This window comes from Choloepus didactylus, chromosome 5 (genome assembly GCF_015220235.1).
Source record: "Choloepus didactylus isolate mChoDid1 chromosome 5, mChoDid1.pri, whole genome shotgun sequence".
In the NCBI taxonomy this organism is placed as follows: Eukaryota; Metazoa; Chordata; class Mammalia; order Pilosa; family Megalonychidae; genus Choloepus; species Choloepus didactylus.
Genome location: NC_051311.1, coordinates 70,656,798 through 70,678,707, shown reverse-complemented (window position 1 = coordinate 70,678,707; position 21,910 = coordinate 70,656,798). Strand labels below are relative to the sequence as shown.

Sequence of the window (21,910 nt, the reverse complement as noted above, 5' to 3'; positions counted from 1 at the left end):
TCCAATGAAAATGTGCTTTTACAAAAAAATGAGACTTACCCATTGACTATCAAACTGGATCATGCCATGGAGTGAAAATAGACAATGAAACATAAGGGAAAAACAAAGAAATGATGAAAAAGTAATTACGATGGTAAAAATGCAACACAGTGTCAACTTAAACAGATAATCTGAGAAAAATGGATCAATTTTCGCCCATCCACCACTCTTTACAAAAATAAAACATGGAATAAAATAGAATTGTGTTTCTGGATTTAAAACCAAACAAAACATAAATCAAATTAAAATAATGGGATATTTGTTGATTAGAACTAGGCCTAGTTTTCAGGTGTATTTCTACTTGATCTTTAAGAGATGGAAAACTTGTATTTCATATGGTAGTTTTTGTGACCTGCTTTTATGGATGCAAACTCTGGATACTTCAGATTTGTATAAACAAAGCGGGTAGCTTTCTAGCTTTCTAATTTGCTTGTAAAAAGCAAGGTTTATGTAAATACACAACACCTCAGCTGCTAAAGGTAAATCTGAAATTCACTGGCTGCATGTAAAATTTTAGGCAGTCTTCATAATAAAAAAGATGAAACTGACATGAGCAAAGTATAGTGGACACTAAATTGTTCTAGAAAAGAAAAAACAAACACTTGGTGTTGGAGAACTTGATCTTTTTTAATCCAGTCAAGTGGGTGCCTTCTGGAAATAGCATCCTCCTCTGCCAGGGTACCCTGTACTTCATTTCAACCCATGACACTTCACTTACCTCTTGTCCTCCATCCAGGGCACAGAGTTTGGTGCTTTGCTTTTTGGCATCGACTAACACATTAAACATAGTACACACTGAAGCTGGAATGCGCAAGTCAGTTGTTTTGTTTGCCTTTTGCAGCTTGAGTTCAAATGCAGTTCTTGTTCTATTCATTAAAACATGAATTCTGAGTAAGACATTATGACATATGTCCCACCTGATTTGTAAAAGTGAAAACAACACTACACATGCTAATTTAAAACATGCAAATAAGGAGTGAGCTGTGTGGCAGTGCTTGGGATCGGTGTGTGTGTGTGTGTGTGTGATGCTCTTCTCTTCAGATGTATCATATGAAAGACCAGATTGTGATATTTTAATATTAAACATAGCTTTACATTGTCACTGAGACCATAGCTCTACACAAATAAGTTAATTGTTTAACCAGTGTATCACATTTAATGGAAAACCTCATAATTTTATATAACTGTCAGAATTAATTTTCAAACAGAAAAATAACATGCTTTTCTGCATTAAAGCAGAACAAATAATAATAAAAAAAAATAGGAGTATGGAAACTCCAAAGCATCATAATTAATGTGCAATAGAGAATGTGTAATTTTTTTATGTCACTTAGGTTCTCTTTCAGATACCCAAAGTTGCAGTTTGGCTTTTGGGAAAAAAAAAAAAAAAAAAAAAAAAAAAAAAAAAAAAAAAAAAAAATTGCATGACAGCCAATTTGGAAATAATTTTTGCTAACATAGTCAAAGAATATCTACAAACTTGAGACATCAGAATTTCAGTCAGCATCATTTTTTTTTAACAATAAAGAATCTAATTTATAGCTTCACCTTACAGGACAATTAAATATTTTTCTAGAGATAGGATTTTTCTTGGTTTAAAGAATTTGGGATTTATTCTATTGCTCCAACCAGTATTTGACTGTTATTCCAATATGTGGCCCCACATTGCTCTTGACATATAAGCACAGCCAATGGAAAAAACAATGATTATCCAATTAGAATGGAACACTGATGTGTAAGAACTATTGAAAAAAAAAAAAAGAAAGCACATTTGGAAGGACCCAAAGTCTCATGATGTCTTTCTGGTTAAGTTCTAAAAAAAGTGCAGATGGGTACTTGAAACTCATCTGACGTTGGATAGAAAATACCAGAAAACAGTGAGTAGTCCCTGAACAATTGATGGTACTGATCATATATTTTGAATTTGCCATGCCATTTCACAGCACACAGACACAGTACATAATGCATAAAGAACTTAACAGACCTCTTCCATATGCCTCAGGAGTATTACCTTGGGAATTTAGAGCATAGAATTCCCAGAGAGATAATAAGCACAACAGGAATGATTAATATGGTATGGGTGCTACTGATGAGGGCAGGGGTTGGGGGACCTGAAAAAAGCATCAAGCCATTTCTGAACATTTAATCAACTACATGAGTCCCTAGAAGTTACATCCGGGAACCTACTGCCCATTAAATTTTGGAATAGTTTTATATATTGAAATCTGTCCTGGGACAATTATACAATAGGTACTTGGTGAAAAGTGGTATTTTGGGTGCTGGCATATTAAGCAGCAACTGGAAAATACATGTCTACCTTTTGACACAGGCCTCTATCATATCACTGGCCATTAGCTTAAGTCTTTGCTCTAAGTGGTGGGCAAATTCTTGTTCTGGCCAGTGTAGATCAAAGACAAACATTTGAAGCGCATCAAGTTTCCAAAAAAGGTCTTCTGATGTTGCTGAGCCATTGCTAGAAAAAAAGGAAACGAAGAATATCATGAACTTCCACTGTTACCTATGGGGGTCACCAATGCATTGTTTTTTTCCATATCAATTGCCATCGATAAAAAAATACCACATAAAATCCCTAATGATCCAATAGTTACTTTGTTCAGCCTGCTAATTCTTCCTTTTTACTTCTTCTTAAGTAATAAGGCAAGACAAGGAGAACAAAACAGGCTTTAAAAAAGGAGGAAATGGATAAAGGCTCTTTACTGAGGAAAAAAAAATCAAATTCTGTATGTAAGAGCAAATATTTTAAATGTTCCTTACTAATCTCCAGGATAAAGATAAACACATAGATATTTCCTCCTTAAAATTCAATTCAGATAGTATGTCTTATGCAAGATAATCCATATGAAAACAACTAGTAGTTTTATTGTTCTACTCATGCATACGTGCCTCTGTCACCAAGATGTTTTCTGTCTGTCTACAGGTATGTAGCTTATAGGGCCTTTAAACTTCTCTATAATAGGTAAAGATGAAATAGGTAATGGAGAGAAATGTAATAACAGAGGCTGGGTAGGGAAGCAAATCTAATTTCTATTTTGAAATGCTTTGTCTGTTCTCGCTCATAATTAAAACCCAATTTATTACAAGGTATGGCCTAACATAAAAATGACACTCGGTATTCTGAAGCTGGAGCAAAATCATGCATTTCTGGTCCTTACATCTAACTGTGGGACCAAGGTTTGCCTTGCATTCACTACCATGGTAAACTTACTCTAGGGGACTGCATTTTCACACCATCGATGAAGGTAATTTGTACAACAACACATAATATTTGGGCAAAAGGATACTGTTATTATTTTCCATTCTGCAAGTATACAATCAAATTTGGAAACAGAAGTTTTGAAAGTAAAATATTCCATTAAAACATATTGAAATTTAGTTGTAAAAGTGAACAAAAAAAGTAACAGCAAACAAACAAAAAGCTGCTATAAGATTTATTTGCCCTCAGCTTTCCAATAATTATTTAACACTACTAACTTAAAATTTATAGTTTTAGTCTCCAAAAGAAAATTAAAAAAATCAAATGAACTCAAATTTATCACAAAGGCATGGTTGAAAATTTATAAAAAATAAAATTGTTTAGCAAAACATGTCTTTGTTAGGTAGCCAAAAAAAGTCACCTCTTGCTCTGGCTAATTAAAAGCTTATTTCCACCTCCCACCCTGCCTCAGCATCTCAGCTCTATCACCAACTTGCTTTCCTCCTCCCATTCTGCCAACAATTCCTCGTGATCTCCTTGTCTAGCCAAGTTGTCCTTAGAGTTAAGCTCTCAAGGGACCAATCACAGCAAAGCACTGAACACTACATATAGCATGTTACTCACTTAATATTTCCCAACCCTAATAGTCAATGCCCCAAATGTACCATTAAACAAAAGAAACAGACAACACCATGCTGACGTTCCTGTGGAAAATGTTTGAAAAAATACTATGTTTACTTCTCCTTTTTGCCATACGTATGATAAATAAAAGAGAAAAAATGCCAAGCAAAATCCCCCTCTACATCTATAGTGTATAGGTAGATTAGAGGACATATGTTTTAAGAGTAGTTGAATATAATTGGCAGAGAAGTATATCTACTACTTATTACAATTTTTTACTTCAGAAGTTAGGTAACTTTTGAATCACACATATAGTCTTTAACAACACAACAAAACAGCAACAACAAAAACCCTCATGAAAACAAAATCCCACATTGTAAAGGTAGAATTCTAGTAAAAATGGACTTTCTCAAAATATGTGGCAGTTAAACCTTTATATAGAATTTGGATATATTTTTCTTCCTTTTTTTTGATGCTATGGTAAGATTCTGAAGAATAAATGTACTTATTGGGAATATAATTAAGATAATAAGTGTTTGCTATAATTAAATAGGTGAGAAAATGTAAAGAGGTTTTCTCTGGAGCCAGTGCATATAACCTGAAATTTATTTACAACCTTTTCATTTAAAAATTATTTCTAATCAGTGACTTATTTCTAAAGACATTATTAACAGATCAAAGAATTCCAATGTGATTAGTGGACTCTGGGATAATTCCCTAAAAATGCCAGCGGGAAATTTACACTACTGCCATTCATTTTTAGAGCTGAAAATCACAGAATGAAGATCCTACACACAGGGAGGAGTGCCTTGTAACATAATTTACATGTTAGGAGGCAGGGATGTATCTTCAAACCCATGGGTACTTTGATATTACTTCTTTTTTACTTAATCAGTAGTTGTACTTTTAATTCCTTATACATGAAATGGAAAAAATACTTGCTATTGAATGTTTTGTAACAAAACTTCCTTCAAAAAAAAAAAAATTGCAGTAACATTGTAGCAATGAGTGAATCTGGGCATGCGACAAAGAGCCTGGCATGGAAAGATAATAGTGACTAACTTGTAAAACATTTTTTTTTTTAAATCCCAGAATAGTAAAAGTACAAGCACTTTATTTACCAAGCCACAATTTGTCATGACTCCTGTTCTGAGATACAGATCATTTTAAAAAGGGGCCCAGGATAATAAGGGATTCAGGGCTCACACATAGCCCAAGGCTAATGAAACAGCAGTGACAAAAAACTAAATTTCACAGAATAACGTTCACAGTAGTGTTTTTGGTTAAAATCAAGCAAGTAAATAGATGAGGAATGAGGAAGAAGAGGATTAAATTGTAAAACCGTGTAAAGAAGTACAAATAAAAATCATAAACTTAGAAAGGTTCATTATACTTCCTAGGTGATTTCTGCACATACACAAACCCCACTCTACATACCATGATGGCCCAAAGCATTCACTTCTAAGAAATAAGATTCACATGTAGCATAACATCTTAGTAATCATTATGAGTACAAATCATGTGCAACTTGGGCAAATATTGCCAACTATTTCGCAAGGTATCGTTCTCTTTCTTGATCTTTTCCTTCCTCTCTTTTCTCAATTGTCTGCATCCATGACCAGGATTAGATTTGACAGTTGGTGGAAGGATAGGCAGAAAGAGTGCTGGACAAGTTCTTAACCAGTATATTCTTCTTGAAGAAGAAATCAGTGATGGGAGCGAGGGCTTTGTAGTCAAGCGAATCTGGGGTAAAATCTAAACCCTTTCACTTACTTGCTGTGAGACAATGGACAAGTTTCAAACATTCTTTGTGCCTTAGTTTCCTTAACTGTAAAATGGGGATAAGGACATTTACCTCACAGGATTGTTAAAAGGATTAAATGAGATAAAGGACTTGGCACTATGCTTGCACTATAGTAAATTCTTAATAAATGGTTACTGTTTTTCTTCTTTTCCTAATTATCATTCTTTTTAGCTGACTTTGTATGGGAAAAGTATGCAACTGCCTGTCTGAGTTCTCTCATTTGTAAATTAGGATTATTACTGAGTTTATTTGATTACTGTGGGGCTCATAGTTTTGGAAACTATACAGTTATAAATGATGATGATGACAACAGTAATAATAATAATAGTAATATAGAGAGTAGTAGCAATAATCATTTGCTGAGAACCTAGGATGTGCCAGGAACTTTCTATAGTGTTACTTTTAACCACCCCCCCCCCCCAAAAAAGACATGAAATTAAGTATTATAACCATTAACTATTTTAGAATTGAGGAAACTGAGGCTAAGGGATACTGATCTTTAATAAGCTAGGATCTAAATTCACATCTGATCAACTCCAAAGACCATTTTTTTCTCACTTTAATAACTGTTATTTACTCAATCTGCAATAGGCAGGCTGATCTGGAGTTAATAACTGAGGCTTTTAATGATAAAGATTATATAAAAATAATAAGGTATGACAACTGATATATGAAAGGAACAAAAGAAACTCCTAATGTTGTCAAATAAACAAAAACCCCTTCCTCACAAGCTGTAATATTTCTTGAAAGCTGAGACTATCACTACCATAAAAACAGAAAAAATTATATTGTTCAAACTGTTCTTACAATGGTGTTCTACACGCACAAGATTAGTCTTGTGGAAGTAACAAAGCCTAAGGGGCCTATGAAGCCTAGAAATATTGTTTTCCACACTTACTGGCTAAATATAGAGAACTCTTGTCATGCTACTTATGGTAAAGTCTACAACATGAGTCAAAAAGTGATCCCTGCCCTTCTGATTGCATACGAACCACATCATAACACTGCCTTTTGTTTTTAAAGCTACATATTTCATTACCAATATGCTAAGCTTAGCTTAATTGCATAAAAAACTCAAACAAATAAAACCAAAACATAGTATTCCTCAACCAATGATGATAAATGCCATGCAATCTAAACACATCTGCACAGAACACAGCCCAGGCCATGCACTAGCTAACACAGCACCAGGAAATAAGTGAGGGATACACACGTGGACTCATATAAAGAAGCCATCCATGAAGGAGTAGAAAAGCTAGGAATCTGTGGAAGATTAAGAGGCAGACTTGGAACTTTTGGAAGAGCTACATTAGGAAGACTGTTGGCGATATTCCTGTAAAGAAACAAACAACGAGGGAAGGGACCACCATAAGCAATAACTAAAGATGGCCATGTGTAAAGTTATAAGGTCAGGATTGAAGAGGTAGATGCTCTATGGACACTAGGCAAGATACCTACTTGACGGGCTGCCACGTCTCTTGCTCAAAACCTCTGTGAATTGACTGGGCGATGGAGGACTCCATGAGATCCACGTAGCGGACAACCAAGGGCACAAAGGTTTCTTGCAAGTGTTTGTGAAATTTTCCATTACACAAAAGTGCTGAAATAGCCAAGCAGAAACAGTGTGTGTCAGAGGGATAATAGCAGGCATTTGGAAAACACGGGTGAAAAAAACGTTTCCTGAAAAATTCATAGAACGGATAAAATATAGATGAGAATGGATCTTGCTTCCCATATTGAATATCATATGGAAACTGATCTAAAAAATAATTGGCCCTCTATATGTGGCTGTCAGAAACACAAATAGATGACATCTCTGTGAAATGTTCCTCGCAGGTAGTATGCTTTCACTTTCTGAGGTATAACATAAAAGGAGATTTAAGGGAGCTGCCAGTTACCCTGAAGGTCCCAACAAATGCAAATGCAACAATTAAGCACAGTTATAATCTTTGTGCTATGCTAGGAATCACGTAAGCGCTAGACCTATTAAATTCTAAGAGCTAAGCTGGATTACTTCTAAGAGCTACTCTTATCTAATTTACCAAGATGGTGACTATGGCTTTAGGAATGTCTGATTCATCAGCTCTTCAGTTAGTTGCAGATTTTCTCTTTAGTCATCCAGTTTTCCAGATCTGTATTAAAAACAGCCAGCATATCTCACGTGTTTTTCAGTTTTCCAAATGTCCTTAATGAATTCTAGTATTGAACATCCTACTCAAAGCAGTGTCTGAGAATTTGTGTGCTACTGGGACAGGACTGCTAGGTAGGTTGCACTAGTCTCACCAGGAGAGGGATGCTTTCCATGCACAGGAAACAATTTCATCAGCACATAGGTGACCATGTGCCTAAGTTGCACCATGAAAGAATACAGAGTGTGCAGGAAAATAGTAAGTGGATGCAAAGTAATATTCAATAAAGAATTTGTAAGTAAAGTTTTTTGGATGGTAGTTCTTTAACTTGTAAATATTTCTCAAGGGATCATATCCTGAACCTACTTCTGACCTTTTGTAGACCCCAAAATGAAAACATGGTCAGGGAAGGTATTTCTGAAGAGCTGGTATTTCAGTTGAACTTAAACGACAGAAGGGCCATCCATGGAAGATTTGGAGGGAACAGTTAGCACTAAGACTCCAGGGAGGGATAATCCTGCGTGCATGAAGAAGTAAGAGGAGGCCAGCGTGGCTGGAATAGAGTGAGGGAAGGGAAAGAGCAGTCCAAGGTGAGGACATGGTGAGGAGTGTCCGCTTTATTGGGAGCTATAGGGGGGCGTTACTAAATTTATTATTTTTAAGTAGACAAATGACATGAAATGATCGCTCTGGCTGCTGTGTGGAAAATGGAGTGTGTGGCCCAGGGTAGAAGCAGAGAGGAAAATTAGTGCTCAGTTAGTTGTGGCCTTTACTGCAATAGACCAGGTAAAGGATGATGGTGACTTGGACTTGGATGGAAGAGGTGAAGATGGAGAACAGTCTCTTAGGAATCTCATTCAGTTTTGTGGATTTTAATAGCCCTACATGCTTATAGTTTCTAAAGCTAATTTATAGCAACTCCAGTAGTATTGTTTCATAAAATATTCAGATACTTAAATATGCTAAATTTCCACTTTATCTTCTTTAGGACAAAAGAATTTAGGCAAAAACCTACTGTCTTAATACTTGGGTAAAGTATGCAATGCTTACCACAGTGGTGTGTATATGAAGATGTCCATGACTCATAACTTTAATAATGATTCCAAAATTTTTCAAAGGCTGGACAATTATAGACAAATGAAAATGGTGTAGGAAGTAATTCTAAATACATAAGGAAATACGGTACTGATTTTTTCTATCTCTGATGTGCTTTAGTATTTTTTGTGGTTAAATAATCTTTTCTGGCTTGTCTAAATGCTAAAGGATTTCCTATTAAATTGAGAATGATAATCATGTTTAAAGAGAAATATCTTATTTAAAAGACTAATGTTATCTTAATGATATTTTCATTAGTGCACTGAAAGGAGCTTTATTTATTCCCGGAGACTCGATCATTGAGTTAGAAGGTACAATAGGTCATGTAATTCAGTTCTTTTTACCAAATGCCATCTAAATAAGGATGCTAAACATTAAGGATGAAATATTCTCACTCAAACCATCTAAATGATTGTGGTAGGTAAATTCAAAAATATATACCAAAATCTAAATTTATTGGGTCTCTTTTAAGAACACTTCTTTTTCTCCTCTTTCTCATCATTAGCATTTTTGGAGCATCAAGCACTGTGCTAATTCCTTTATATGCATTCCTGCGTTTAATCATCACAATAACTCTATTTACTATTATTTTATCAATTTTGCCAATAAGAAAACTGAGGCACAGAGAATTTAGGACAGTTGCCTAAGGTCATTTAGTCATTAGGTAGTCGAACCAAGTTTGATATCAGGCAGTCTCATATCAGGGCCCTGTCTTAACTTCCATAGTTATGACCCTCAATTTAGCATCCCTCAATTTAGGTTACCATAACCAACAATCCACCTATCCATCTAGCCATCCATCCATCAATCCATCCATCTATCCTATCATTAGCACATTAGCATATTTTAAGACCTAAGAAATGGAGTAGTTTGTTTTATGTGAAAACAAATCTTGCAAAAGACGAATGCATTACACCATATCTTAGATAAATTATGTTTTCAGAAGCAGAAATTTGGTAAACTAGGAATATGAAAAAGTCAAGAGGTTGAGAAAAACTATTACATGCAAAGAATGGAAAAATGAATTAATACTGTGAAAATATTCAGAGTGCTTATTAAATGCAACCTCTATTGAAAGATGGACAGTTTCAACATTGCTATGTATCTAGACTGTATGCCTAAGCTTTTATACATCCTATTAATAAAATATATATAGAACCTTAGTTTCTTCATCTTAATAGATGTTGTTAAGCATTGCCCTTATTTTTAGGTTCACCAAGACCAAAACAAATGCCAGTGTAACAAATTATTACATCTACAAATGAGCAATCTACCTCATCAATTCAGATGCTACTTTTATTATAAATTTAGAGAACGAATGTGTTGGCTATTAAATCATACTTAGTTTGTTAAAATCAAGAGGTATATAAGGAGAATCATTCAATTTTGTTATTACATGTTATAATGATTCTAAGATAAAACAGCAGTTGACTTATATGTTTTGCTAACAAAAACTTTTTTGACACATTTGCTAAGTAGCAAATTCTTGATCCTATTAAATGAACCTGTTCTCTTCTTGTAGTCCCATCTCATATTGAAAATAGAAATTGTCCACCTGAACATTACACTAGCAACCTGTAAGAACCACAGGCCTTTCTCTCATTTCCCATATCCAATTAGTAACCAAGACTTGCAAATTATTTATCCTTAATATGTTTCTAATATGTCCTCTTCCTCACCACTGCTGATGCCTGAGTTCCAGTCCTCTCACTGTGTTCCTCAATAATTGCTATAATCTCCTAACCAGCTTTTAGGCCCCTAATTCACCCTCTACCAATCAGTCTTCTCAAAACTGCAAGTACAGGGGCTTGCTAAACTATAAAATTAACAAAATGTCACTCCTAGAGTGTATGGTCTTTTAGTGAATATCACAACAAACTCCAATTGCCTTAGCATGACATGAAAGCCATTCATTACTCTTAAAATTACTTCTCGGGCTCATTTCTGTTGCCTGACTCCTTTATTTCCTATGGTCCAGCCATGATTCAGTTCAAGGATGCACTTACTCTTCAGATCCTTTCCTGAAATGCTTCTTTCTGCTGTCCTCTTGCTCAGTTGCTGATTGCCCTTTATTCTCTACCCCTATACAAGCTTCCACCATAATCTTTGTTACATTCTACTGCACTTGTTGACATAGCTTTCTCCCTGTCCTTATGGGGATGCAAGTTTCTTGAGGCAGAGATCAGGTATGTATTCTGAGTATACAGTGAAGTTCAGAGCAGGTGTTCATATGTGTGTTGAATGAATGAAAGAGTGAATGAATGAAGGCATATTTGGATACAGTACTAAGATTATTACATTATTACTCAGGAGACTATATTAAATGGCAGCTATATAACTATTGAGGCTTGCATATACCCTCATACTTTATTTAAATAAATTCTATTAAATAATATTGTTATAAGAAACCCTATTTTTGACATCTATGACCAAGATCAGACTGCTAAGCATTCTATTGGATATAAAGATTGTATATTTTATTTCTCTTAATTTAATGAATGCGAAAAAATGAGGATTTTCTCTGGTCGGTCATTACTCTTGATAGAAAACACCTCAACCTGCAGAATTTAGAGAAAATTGTAATTTCCTATACTTCCTGACAGCTGCCCCAAATCTTGAGTTCTGGCCAAAAGTTTCCTCATATTTCAGCGAAGAGTTTCTTTTTATTTTAAAAATCAAATTATAAACACAGTGTCCAGTTTTAGAAAATTGACAGTATTATTTATTTGGTAATTTGAGACAAGAAGAGAGAAAGGGAGGAGAGAGGAAGGAAAAATGGATTAGCAAGAAAGAAAAATATGAAGAGGAGAAAGGAAGGGAAAATACACAGAGAGGGGGTAAGAAAGGAAAGAGAACATTTGGTGTCAAAAGGCAAGACTACAGAAAAGCATGCTTTACTATACTTGTCTATGTAAATGTATGCTCCTTTTCTCAGTTGCCCATATGCCAGTTTGCATCCTATTCTTATAAGATACCATCAAAAACTCTCTTCAAATGTAGCTGCAGGCATCAGAATGAGTGCTTCTGTTTTCTCCATATGGTTTAACAAGGATAGGTTATGATTTGGGGCTGCCACCTGTCCAAATCAAGCCTTTACAAGGCACCCATTTCAATGGCTTATTGGAAGAGGCAAGCTCTCAATGTGGCCTCATCCAAAAATGCTTCTGATACTTTACTTGGTGTAGAAATAAGAAGGACTGCTCAGAATGAGTCTCAAAAGTGGTTTACAAGAACATAAGTGGAGGACCAGCTCCTACTTTGCTCATAAAAATAATAGTCTTTCCCTAAAGATTCCATGTTTCCAAATATCAGTTTGTCAGAAAATAATGTAGCATCAATGATATCAAGTCCTTTGATACAATCAGAACTGGAAAAGAAAGCAAAAGACTTAAATAAAAGCTAAACTAGCAATGCAGATGTGCCCAATTATTTTGAGCATTCCAATAATTAATAAATTAGGGTTGATTATTTACATACCAAAAAGATTCTTACATTTACAAAGTACTCGTCATAGGCTTTTAACAGTATGATTTCAACTGAGAATTAAACTATTATCCAATTAATAACAATTATAGAGACAATAATCATGGGGTAAAATGAGAAGCAGCAGAAAATAAAGAGGTCATCTATTGTTTTTAGGATAAAAATATGGTGCTGACTCCTGAGCCCCTGTAATCAAATTTTATACTGTCCTGCCCCTTCCAATTAGTAAGCATTAGTGGCTTACTAGGAAGAATGATTTTTCTCCCTAAAATTCCAATGAGGCATTTTAGAAGAAAATGAGTAACTCATGACCAGCAAAACAAACAAAACCAACAACAGTAACAATAAAAAACACCAGACTTTGCCATACAACAACAATTAAACAAGGGATTACAAATTGTATTAATCCCGAACAATGCAAACACAGTAAGTTACAAAATTAATAGGTCACTTCTCATGTTGACCAGTGCATACAATGAGGCTTGTCATCACAAGGAAACATGGATATGGGCTTCAGGAGAAAAGTCAGGAGGACTGCAGCTTCGAACAGCTTTAGGTAAAAGGAAAAAAACAAAAAAACAAAAAAACATAACTAACCAACCAATTAAAAAAAAAACAAAACCCTGGAGATCAAAGAATAGCACCCAGCCAAGAATCTGGCACATTAGGTAGGCACTCAATAAATGTCTGCTTATTGAATGAGTATCAGTAAAAACCCATCCTTTAATGGAAACTCTGAAAGTATCCCACTGACATTTAAGTAGAATAGAAAACTCATTGGATATTATTTTCCTTTTAATTAAAAAATTTATAATTTTATGTAGCTTGGTAATATTCAAATTATTCCTTCATCAGCATAATAACCTTCTAAAACCTCATCAAGCTCTCCCTTTCCACTGGGGGAACTTGTTAGGTATATACACATATATACATATATATATCTGTATATCTACATAGAGAGAAAGTGAGAAGGAGTGAGAGAGCACTGATGTTATAATGTTCCTTACTTTTTAGGCAACAAATCCCAAACCAACAAGTCTAAATTTAAAACTATAACTAAAAACTTCATAGTATAGTACACATAATTGATTTATACTTCTACAATCAATTGCATTATCATTAGTAATATATGTATGTGTGTGTGTATATGTATCTCTTTATCCTCTATTAGAATATATGCTTTTCAAGGGCAGGAATTGTTTCTCATTTATCCATGTATCTGCAAGGTGTCTGGGATTTGTAAATTATAGGCATTCAACACCTGTTTCTTGTGGAATTTATTCAGGAAAAAAATCAATATAAACATAACCAAGGTTTAGGGCAAGGATAAACAAAGAAAGCTGTGGTCCAGGAGTCTTTATGAGATTATCTGATACTAAAGCCAAACGGAAAGGATTGTAATTTTACTCCAGTTACACACATCCTTCTCTTTGGGGTTATGTGTCGCAAAATTTGCCCACATTAGTGGGAACAATTGAGCGTGGCAGCAACGTGATCAACAGCCCTTTGGTGGGGGGCCCCTGTTGCTCAAGGCCTTCAGGCCCTGCAGGTATTTCTGCAAATCTGCTGTGAAGGACACATAGGTATTTTGGAGCAGATTATTTTCTTTAAGTCACTAAATCCTAAGAAAATATAAAAAAGGAGATTAAAATTTTAAAAATGCCTTTATGGAGAAAAGAAATTAGAGCAGCACTGTGGAATTCAGTTGAGAATAAAGGCTGATGACACCCTGCTTTTAAATATCTTTTACCACACTGGTCTGTGAAACAAATTCTGACATGCAATTTTAAATTTAATCAACTCAAGGGAATAGAGTTAAATAGATTTTCCCATTTTAGTGGTCATTTCATCATTTGCTAAATGCCGATCTATACCTGGCACACAGCCTTACTATAATCTGGAAACTATATCTTTTCTACATTGTTCCTAGTAGACATATATACAGATATATCTATAAACACCAATTCGTGGATTTCCGATGCACGGCTCATTTAAGCACTTGAGGTAGAATAACACGCAGGTGTCAGCCCTCCGTATTTCAAAGCTTGAAGATTAACCTAATATACAATATGGTGACCTAACAGTTCTTCATTTGAAAGAAATCTGAAAAATAATCTCTGATACAGCCTAAGTGTGAGAATAACCCAGCGGGATTTCCACCTCTTCATTTCTTAATGAGTTTTTTGATAATGAGAGGTGACTTTGCCAGTCACTCCGGGCTCTATTATGGCTAATTTGACTCCACTTCACTCTCCTTGTTAATTATTAACACTAGCCTTTTTATCCTCACGAGACCACATTCCAATTTTTTCCTTTTTCGATTTTTATGAGCCCATCTTTATGAAGGTGAAAGTCTTGGAGAATAGGTTTTCACTTAGTGTAGAGCCTGAACATTTATTATTTGTTTAGGCAGAGATGCTGTGACATTGATTATACAAGCATGGGTGTTCTTTGGGATGGCTTTAATGTGCTAGCAATGTGAAAAGGCTGTTAATTAAAGAAGAAGCACCGTGGTATTTTTCACTTGGGAATCTGTTCCCAATAGAATGGTCATTTGCCACTTGCTAGCATATCCACAGATTAAAAGGTGACTAGCTCCAAGGGTTTGCCTTTCAATGGTGCTGAAAGAAATGATTTGTGCCATTTGCAGATGTCTTTCATTTGTCAGATGCGGTCACTTGCAGTATCTATTATTGATAGGACAGTCGTGCAAAATAGCATGCAAGGGTACGATCTATTTGTCCTAGCTTTAGAGTCTTTTGGTACCATTTAACCATCATGCAAATTGCTTCATTATGAAAACATTTATTTCCCCTTAATTTTAATACATCCCCTTTTCAAAAAGGTTTCCTTAGATACCATTTAAAATGACTGCCTATCTGATGACCTCCTTAGTTGGGGGGAGTGGGTCGCATTGAAGGAAGCAGGGTGGAGAGGCAAGCAAGAGTTCAACGGCAGTCTTTTTTGGACAGAAATGAAGGAGCCAGAGTTTGTTTTCATCATCAGTCTTGCTCTGGGAATCAGTGGGTGAGTCTGTGAGGGGCGGGAGAATGGGGACAGTTGCTAAAATTGTGGTGCAGCTGGTACTTTTCCCTTGAGGAAAACCACATTTCATCTCCAAGGGCTCTTAATGCTAAGACTTTTCCTAATCATGGCTAACTACAAGCAAAGACACACACCTCAGACTGAGTATTTTTTTTTCTTTTAAAATAGAAACCAAATACCTTGAATCCCTTTCCCCACTAATTAGTTCAGAACCTGGAAGTCTTGCCATGGACATTTCGTAACATACACACCAAGACAACATATGTCTTTAGCTGGTCTTTTCTGAATGCTTTAACCAGTTCTCTTCCTCTGTCCCCAAAACACGATGCCCTTCTTTCTCTGACATAAAATGAAAAGTTCAGGAACTCTCATATCTTCCTTAAAAAGATTGTATTAGCTGACAAATGGTCCCAGAATCTGCTTCTGTTACTGTGGAACAAGACTGAACTGGAAGCCAAGCAGCCAGGTTCCAGTTCACCTCTGTCACTAAGTCTCCGTAGGCAAGCTTCTGACCAGGCTCATAACCTCTCAGGGACTTAGCTTCCTCAGCTGGAAGATTAAGAGGTTTGTCTAAGGTAACTTCCACCATCCAAAAGATAAATACCTATTTTAAAATTTAAAACATAAAAGTTTTAACACTTACAGAGATGGTAAACAACCAGTGGGAACATTAAAAAAATTCAGTCACAGACAAAGAACAAATTCTAATATCTCTATTAGTTCGAGAGGTATGAAATTTAAATTTTGGAAAAGCAAACATAAGTTTGCAACATTATTCTCTACAAATTACAACCATTTAAAATCTGTATATTATTAGTAGTACACTATGTATGTACTGATGTAAATAAGCACTTTTATTTAGCAAATTATCTCCTTTTCCAAGAGTGGACATTTCAGAGCTCTCTGTTTCTCCTACCCCTGGTCAGTTAAAGTTGTACTTAATTGGAATTTGAACTATAACTATATTTGGGTCAATACCATAAAAATTGCCATGCCTACTTTGCAATGATTTAAGATGTTTCTTTTAAGGGGAGCTTATGGTAGCAATTCTGTTTTTACCCATAAGCTTTCCAAAAGAAAAAAAATTGGGGGCAACTACAGGTTGACATTTAACATTTGAACTGAATTCACCAAATCACCATCTGAATATTTAAGGAATTTAATAAAACAAACATATAACTGTTAACAATATTCTTCATTATCATCAAGGGTGATATTAATAACTGGGAAAAAATTGTTTTACCAACTACCGAGATAATACTCAATGGTCTTGGCTTTGGGTAGCAACTTGTGAGTTTGGGCTAGTCTCTGCATTCTCTTTCAAATCCCCAGACCACACCGAACTCCCAACACCAAAAGAAAATTGTGGCACTGGGGAACTTTTCTATTTACCTCACTATATGGAGGAGCTGTTTTTCTCTGAAATAATTGATGTTTTCTAAAATCTGTTAATCACTGCAAAGTTAAAGCTCAAATCTAGACTTAGCCCCCAAATTGACAGCACTCAAAAGAGATTAGTAATAAATGCTTCTGTGTTTTTCAGTGCTGCATAACAAAACAGCATAAAACAATACTTTACACATTTAATAGTAGTCAGTGTTTAAAAAAATGGCATAAAACAGGAGAGGAATATATGAAACTTTTGAATTAAGTATTTGCAACTTTGAAAATTAAATTTATGCTGTTCTAACATCGAAAAGTATTTTTTAGCTATAACTTTCAAAGTTACATTTAAAATGCAAGAACTCTTCTTAAAAAGTAAATATAAAAAGGTATTAATTCATTGGAGGTGTAATAGAGGCTCTCCAAGAAAATTTCTAAGAAATCTATAAAACGATTTTGTATTCTGTAAATTCTAACGTAAGTTAAATTTCTATAAAGTAAATGCTAATATAAGTTAAGTTATTTAACATAAGTTAAATGATGCATCTTTACTAACTGCTTGACTATGAACATTAATAAATGCCTCATTTTTGGATAACCCCCCAAATAAATCTAAATAGGGCCAATTATTGAGTTTTCATGCAAAGAGAGAAAGCAGTGTTAAGAAATAATCCTCCACTGACTTAGTTTTATTTGGAGAAAATGCATAAGATATAAATTTATTTTTGAAGGCAGGTTTATTATTCTACATTTTTCCTAAGATAATATTAAAACTGATTTGTAATTTCATAGCCAGAATATCAGTGATAATAGGAAACTGGGAAAGGAAGAGAGTCATTCAAAGTCTGGCAGTAGGGAGTTGATTGGACATCTAAATCTGGCTGACGACAATTTGCAGAATAAGTGATTCACATATGAATAGCTGAATGTTGGGTTAGCAACCCTGAGAGCAACATGGTGGTTGAACTGGATGTACAAATTATATAGCTTATTTCTTTGGCTTTATAACAGCATCTTTTGGAATGAAGTGAAATTGGATGGGAGAATGAATAAGGTGGCTAAAAGAATCAAGATGAAAATCTCAACATACTAATAATACTGGAAATATTTATTTAGCACCTATTGTTTGCGAAGAGTTATCTTGTTAATCCTCACTGCCAAAAAAAACTGTGGGTAATATCATTTTCCTTCTTTTGTAGATGAAGAACCTAAAGTATAGAGAGGTTAAGCTGTTTGTCAAAGGTCAAGCAGTCAGTGGCAAACATGAATATAAATCTGTCTGGCACCCAAATCCATGTCATTAATTACTATAACATAATGCCTCTCTCACTAGAACAGAGATTCTTAACCTAGTGTCCTAATTCTGGGATGTTCATGGAACAGTCACAAGGAGTACCAATATTACACAGAATTTCATATTTATGTGGTTTTTCTAGTAAAATGGCTGTACTTTTTATCAGAGACTCAAAGGGAAGAACAATCAAAGTTAATACATAGTGGATCAAAACCAATACAGTAACTGATTCTTTAAACAAAGATGAATAGCAAAAATATGGACTTAGGTTTAAAACTGGAAAGACAAAAGTAGCGGCATCTTGCAAAGAAAGGAGCAAAGAGATTTGGAGTTTTAACACAGAGCCAGTTTGAAATGTATCAAGAGTGTGAGGAATTTCCTTGGAGAGCCAGAGCAGCCTCGGGCTGCAGGAAGACAAGGCAGAAGGAAAGCTCCTCTCCTTGGGCTCCAGGTGAGTCAGGTCACACCTGGAGCTCTGCGTTCTCAGCACCACATGTCCAGAGCAACACTGAGACATGGAGGGAAGTCTTCAGAGGAACGTGGTAAGAAAGCTACTGCGCATGAAAACCCTACCATATGAGGAAGAGTTGAAAGATCCGGGAATAATGGGCTGGAGAAGAAAATACAAGACAGAAGAAGCCTGTTGCATTGATCAAGGAGAGTTAGAATCAGAGTTTAGGAGGAGGCCGAGTTCAACTTGCTCTATTACAGGAAGAATTTTATAGAAGAGGTAATTAATGACCCTATGATGACTGCAAGTATTGAAGCAAAGGCTAAAAATGGTAAACAAACTTGGGTCTAAGGGAAACGTTAGAAAGAATCATCACAGGAAAGGTCTAGGAATCTGTATGTTAAGAAAGACCCCTTAGATGGTATTCAGGAAAAAACATAATCAAAGCAAACTGGAGTCTACAGTCAACAGTAACATTGTAATATACCTCCATTAAATGTAACAAAGGCAATATGCCAATGCTAGATGTATATGAGAGGGGGATATAGGGGAGGAATATGGGATTCTTGGTAGTGGTGTTATTTGCTGTCCTTAGTAGTATATTGTATTGTATGACATGTTATTTTTCTTTTTATCATTTTTTCTTATTGCTAAAAAAAAAAACAATTTTTCTTGCAGTAATCAGTATGTTCAGATGCTGATTGTGGTGATAAATGTACAACTTTATGATGATACCATGAACAACTGATTGTACACTGTGGATAAAGTTATGGTATGTGAATATAACCATAAAATTGTAGAAAAATATATATATAAGAGTAAAAGTGTTGGAGAAAACATGGTGAGAGGGATGATGCCTCATCAATATGGACTAACTACAATGTGTAAACTCAGAATTGAATCCTAGAACATAGCCTAACGTGGACATAATAATTGTAATAGTCCCTAGATTGTAAGCTCTTACAGCAGTTAACTCTATCCCTGAATTGTAATGCCTATCTCTAAACTTTGAGATGCTGATCCTCTAGCGTATAACCTGATTGGTCTCTGGAACAATGCATATCTCTGAGACACCTGAAACTCAGAGCTAGAGCTCGGCAGATATGAATGTCAGTATTAGTACATACAGCCACTGTCAAAAAAAAAAAAAAAAAAAAAGCTGAAAAAGAGCCCAGACTTCAATTAGTGATATGAATGAAGCAGGTCTGGTTAAGACCAGGGCAAGCCGGGCCAAAGGGTAAAGGTTGAAACTGATTGTTTTAAAACTTCAACTTCCATATGAGACCAAGGGAAGAGATATCTATTTGGTACAGGATCTAAATTTTCTAAATGGTACAACTCTACAGTCAACTTGTTCAAACACCACAATTGCATGGAACTCTGAATAGGAAGTGAGATAAGGTAGGTTAGTATAGGCTGGAGTGAAACAGTGACACATCCCAGAGTAATTTGGGCAGATAATAAAAAATATATTTACAGCCTCCCCCTCCCCAGCCCCGAGGATCTGGGGGAAGGTGCGGATGTGTTGGACATCCTCACCTGGACTGGTGTTGATGTTGTCACAAACATTGGGACCGGCGGTTTGATGTATTGAGCCCTCGAGCATGGGACTTGCCCTTATGAAGCTCATTACCACAAAGGAGAGTCCAAACTTGTATGTAATGGTGCCTAAGAGTCTCCCCCTGAGTACCTCTTTGTTGCTCAGATGTGGCCCTCTCTCTCTCTAACTGAGCCATCTTGACAGGTGAACTCGCTGCCCTCCCCCCTACGTGGGACCCGATTCCCAGGGTTGTAAATCTCCCTGGCAATGCAGAATATGACTCCCGGGGATGAATGTGGACCTGGCATTGTGGGACTGAGAGTATCTTCTTGACCAAAAGGGGGATGCAAAATGAGACGAAATAGTTTCAGTGGCTGAGAGATTTCAAATGGAGTCGAGAGGTCACTCTGGTGGACATTCTTATGCACTATATAGATAACACCTCTTAGGTTTTAATGTATTGGAATAGCTAGAAGTAAATACCTGAAACTACCAAACTCCAACCCAGCAGTCCGGACTCCTGAAGACAATTATATAATAATGTAGATTAGAAGGGGTGACAGTGTGATTGTGAAGACCTTGTGGATCACACCCTCTTTATCTAGTGTATGGATGAGTAGAAAAATGGGGATAAAAACGAAAGGACAAATGGGGTGGGATGGGGGGATGATTTGGGTGTTCTTTTTTCACTTTTATTTTTTATTCTTGTTCTGGTTCTTTCTGATGTAAGGAAAATGTTCAGAGATAGATTGTGGTGATGAACGCATAACTGTGTTATCATACTGTGGACAGTGGATTGTATACCATGGATGATTGTATGGTGTGTGAATGTATTTCACTAAAACTGAATTTAATAAAAAAACAAAAAAACAAACAAACAAAACAAACAAACAAACAAAAAAAGAAAGACCCCTTAGAATGCTCATGAATGACTATGGTTTGTTAACTTTTGGGGGGTATGGTAGGAACAAGTTGGTAGCAATGTAGTTATTTTAGGCTAATTGTTCTTCTTTTTCCTTTGTTTGATTATGGTTTGTTTATTTTCTTGATTATGGTTTGTTTATTTATAGGAACATGTCGGAAGCAAAGTAGTTTTTTTAGGTTAGTTGTTTTTCTTACTCCTTTGTTCGGTTATGGTTTGTTAATTTTCTTGGAGTATGGTAGGAAGCAATGTAGTTATTTTAGGTTAATTGTTTTTTCTTACTCCTTTGTTTTGGTTTCATTTGAAATGTTTTATTGTTTGTTTTTTAGTTTTTTGATAATGTTAAAGAAATTAAAAAAAAAAAAAAAGAAAGAAAGCCCTCTTATAATCCTGATGAAAAACTAGGTATGTACTAGCTGCTAGAAAACTATCTACTAGAATAGTTATGAAAGGTATTATTGGACAAATGTCACAATAGGTAATTTTATATTTCCTTTAATTTCTAGATACTGTGTAACACTATTTTACTATGTTCCTCTGAAAAAATGAACCTCCTCCAAGGGAAACAATATCCCTACAATGCATAATAGTCATAGTCTTAGCATGATTTCTGGAATGATGATACATTTCTAAGGAATCTTCCAGAGGTAAGTATTCTGAAGTACTCTAGAAAGGCTAACCTTTGAGGATTTTCTGATTCAAGGATGTTGCAGTACAATGAGAAAAGTGCCCATGTTATCAATGAAGGTGGGAGGGTCGGAATAAGAGGAACTGCAGATGCCAGTGGATCAATACAGGAGCAAGGGTGGTGTCCCAGACCCTGGCTGGATAGAATCAAGGAGGCTGAGCTTACTCAGGCAATTTGGTCTGTTTGAGACGACACCAAACAT

At 35.5% G+C, this 21,910-nt stretch overlaps 1 protein-coding gene across 8 annotated transcripts in view; it reads right to left on the bottom strand.

Annotated features, from left to right (window-relative positions):
• Positions 1-21,910, bottom strand: part of CADPS2 (calcium dependent secretion activator 2) — a 647,872-nt gene that overhangs the window by 61,946 nt on the left and 564,016 nt on the right. For 5 of the 8 annotated variants that reach the window (XM_037836276.1, XM_037836275.1, XM_037836271.1 and 2 more), the window contains 4 exons: positions 7,137-7,278; positions 2,357-2,512; positions 758-905; positions 40-54 (listed from right to left, as the gene is read on the bottom strand). In XM_037836276.1, coding sequence (XP_037692204.1) covers positions 40-54; positions 758-905; positions 2,357-2,512; positions 7,137-7,278 — 461 coding nt within the window. Of the gene's footprint in view, positions 1-39; positions 55-757; positions 906-2,356; positions 2,513-6,891; positions 7,012-7,136; positions 7,279-21,910 lie in introns of all 8 variants that reach the window. The other 3 variants (XM_037836272.1, XM_037836274.1, XM_037836277.1) reach the window with 2 other exon arrangements.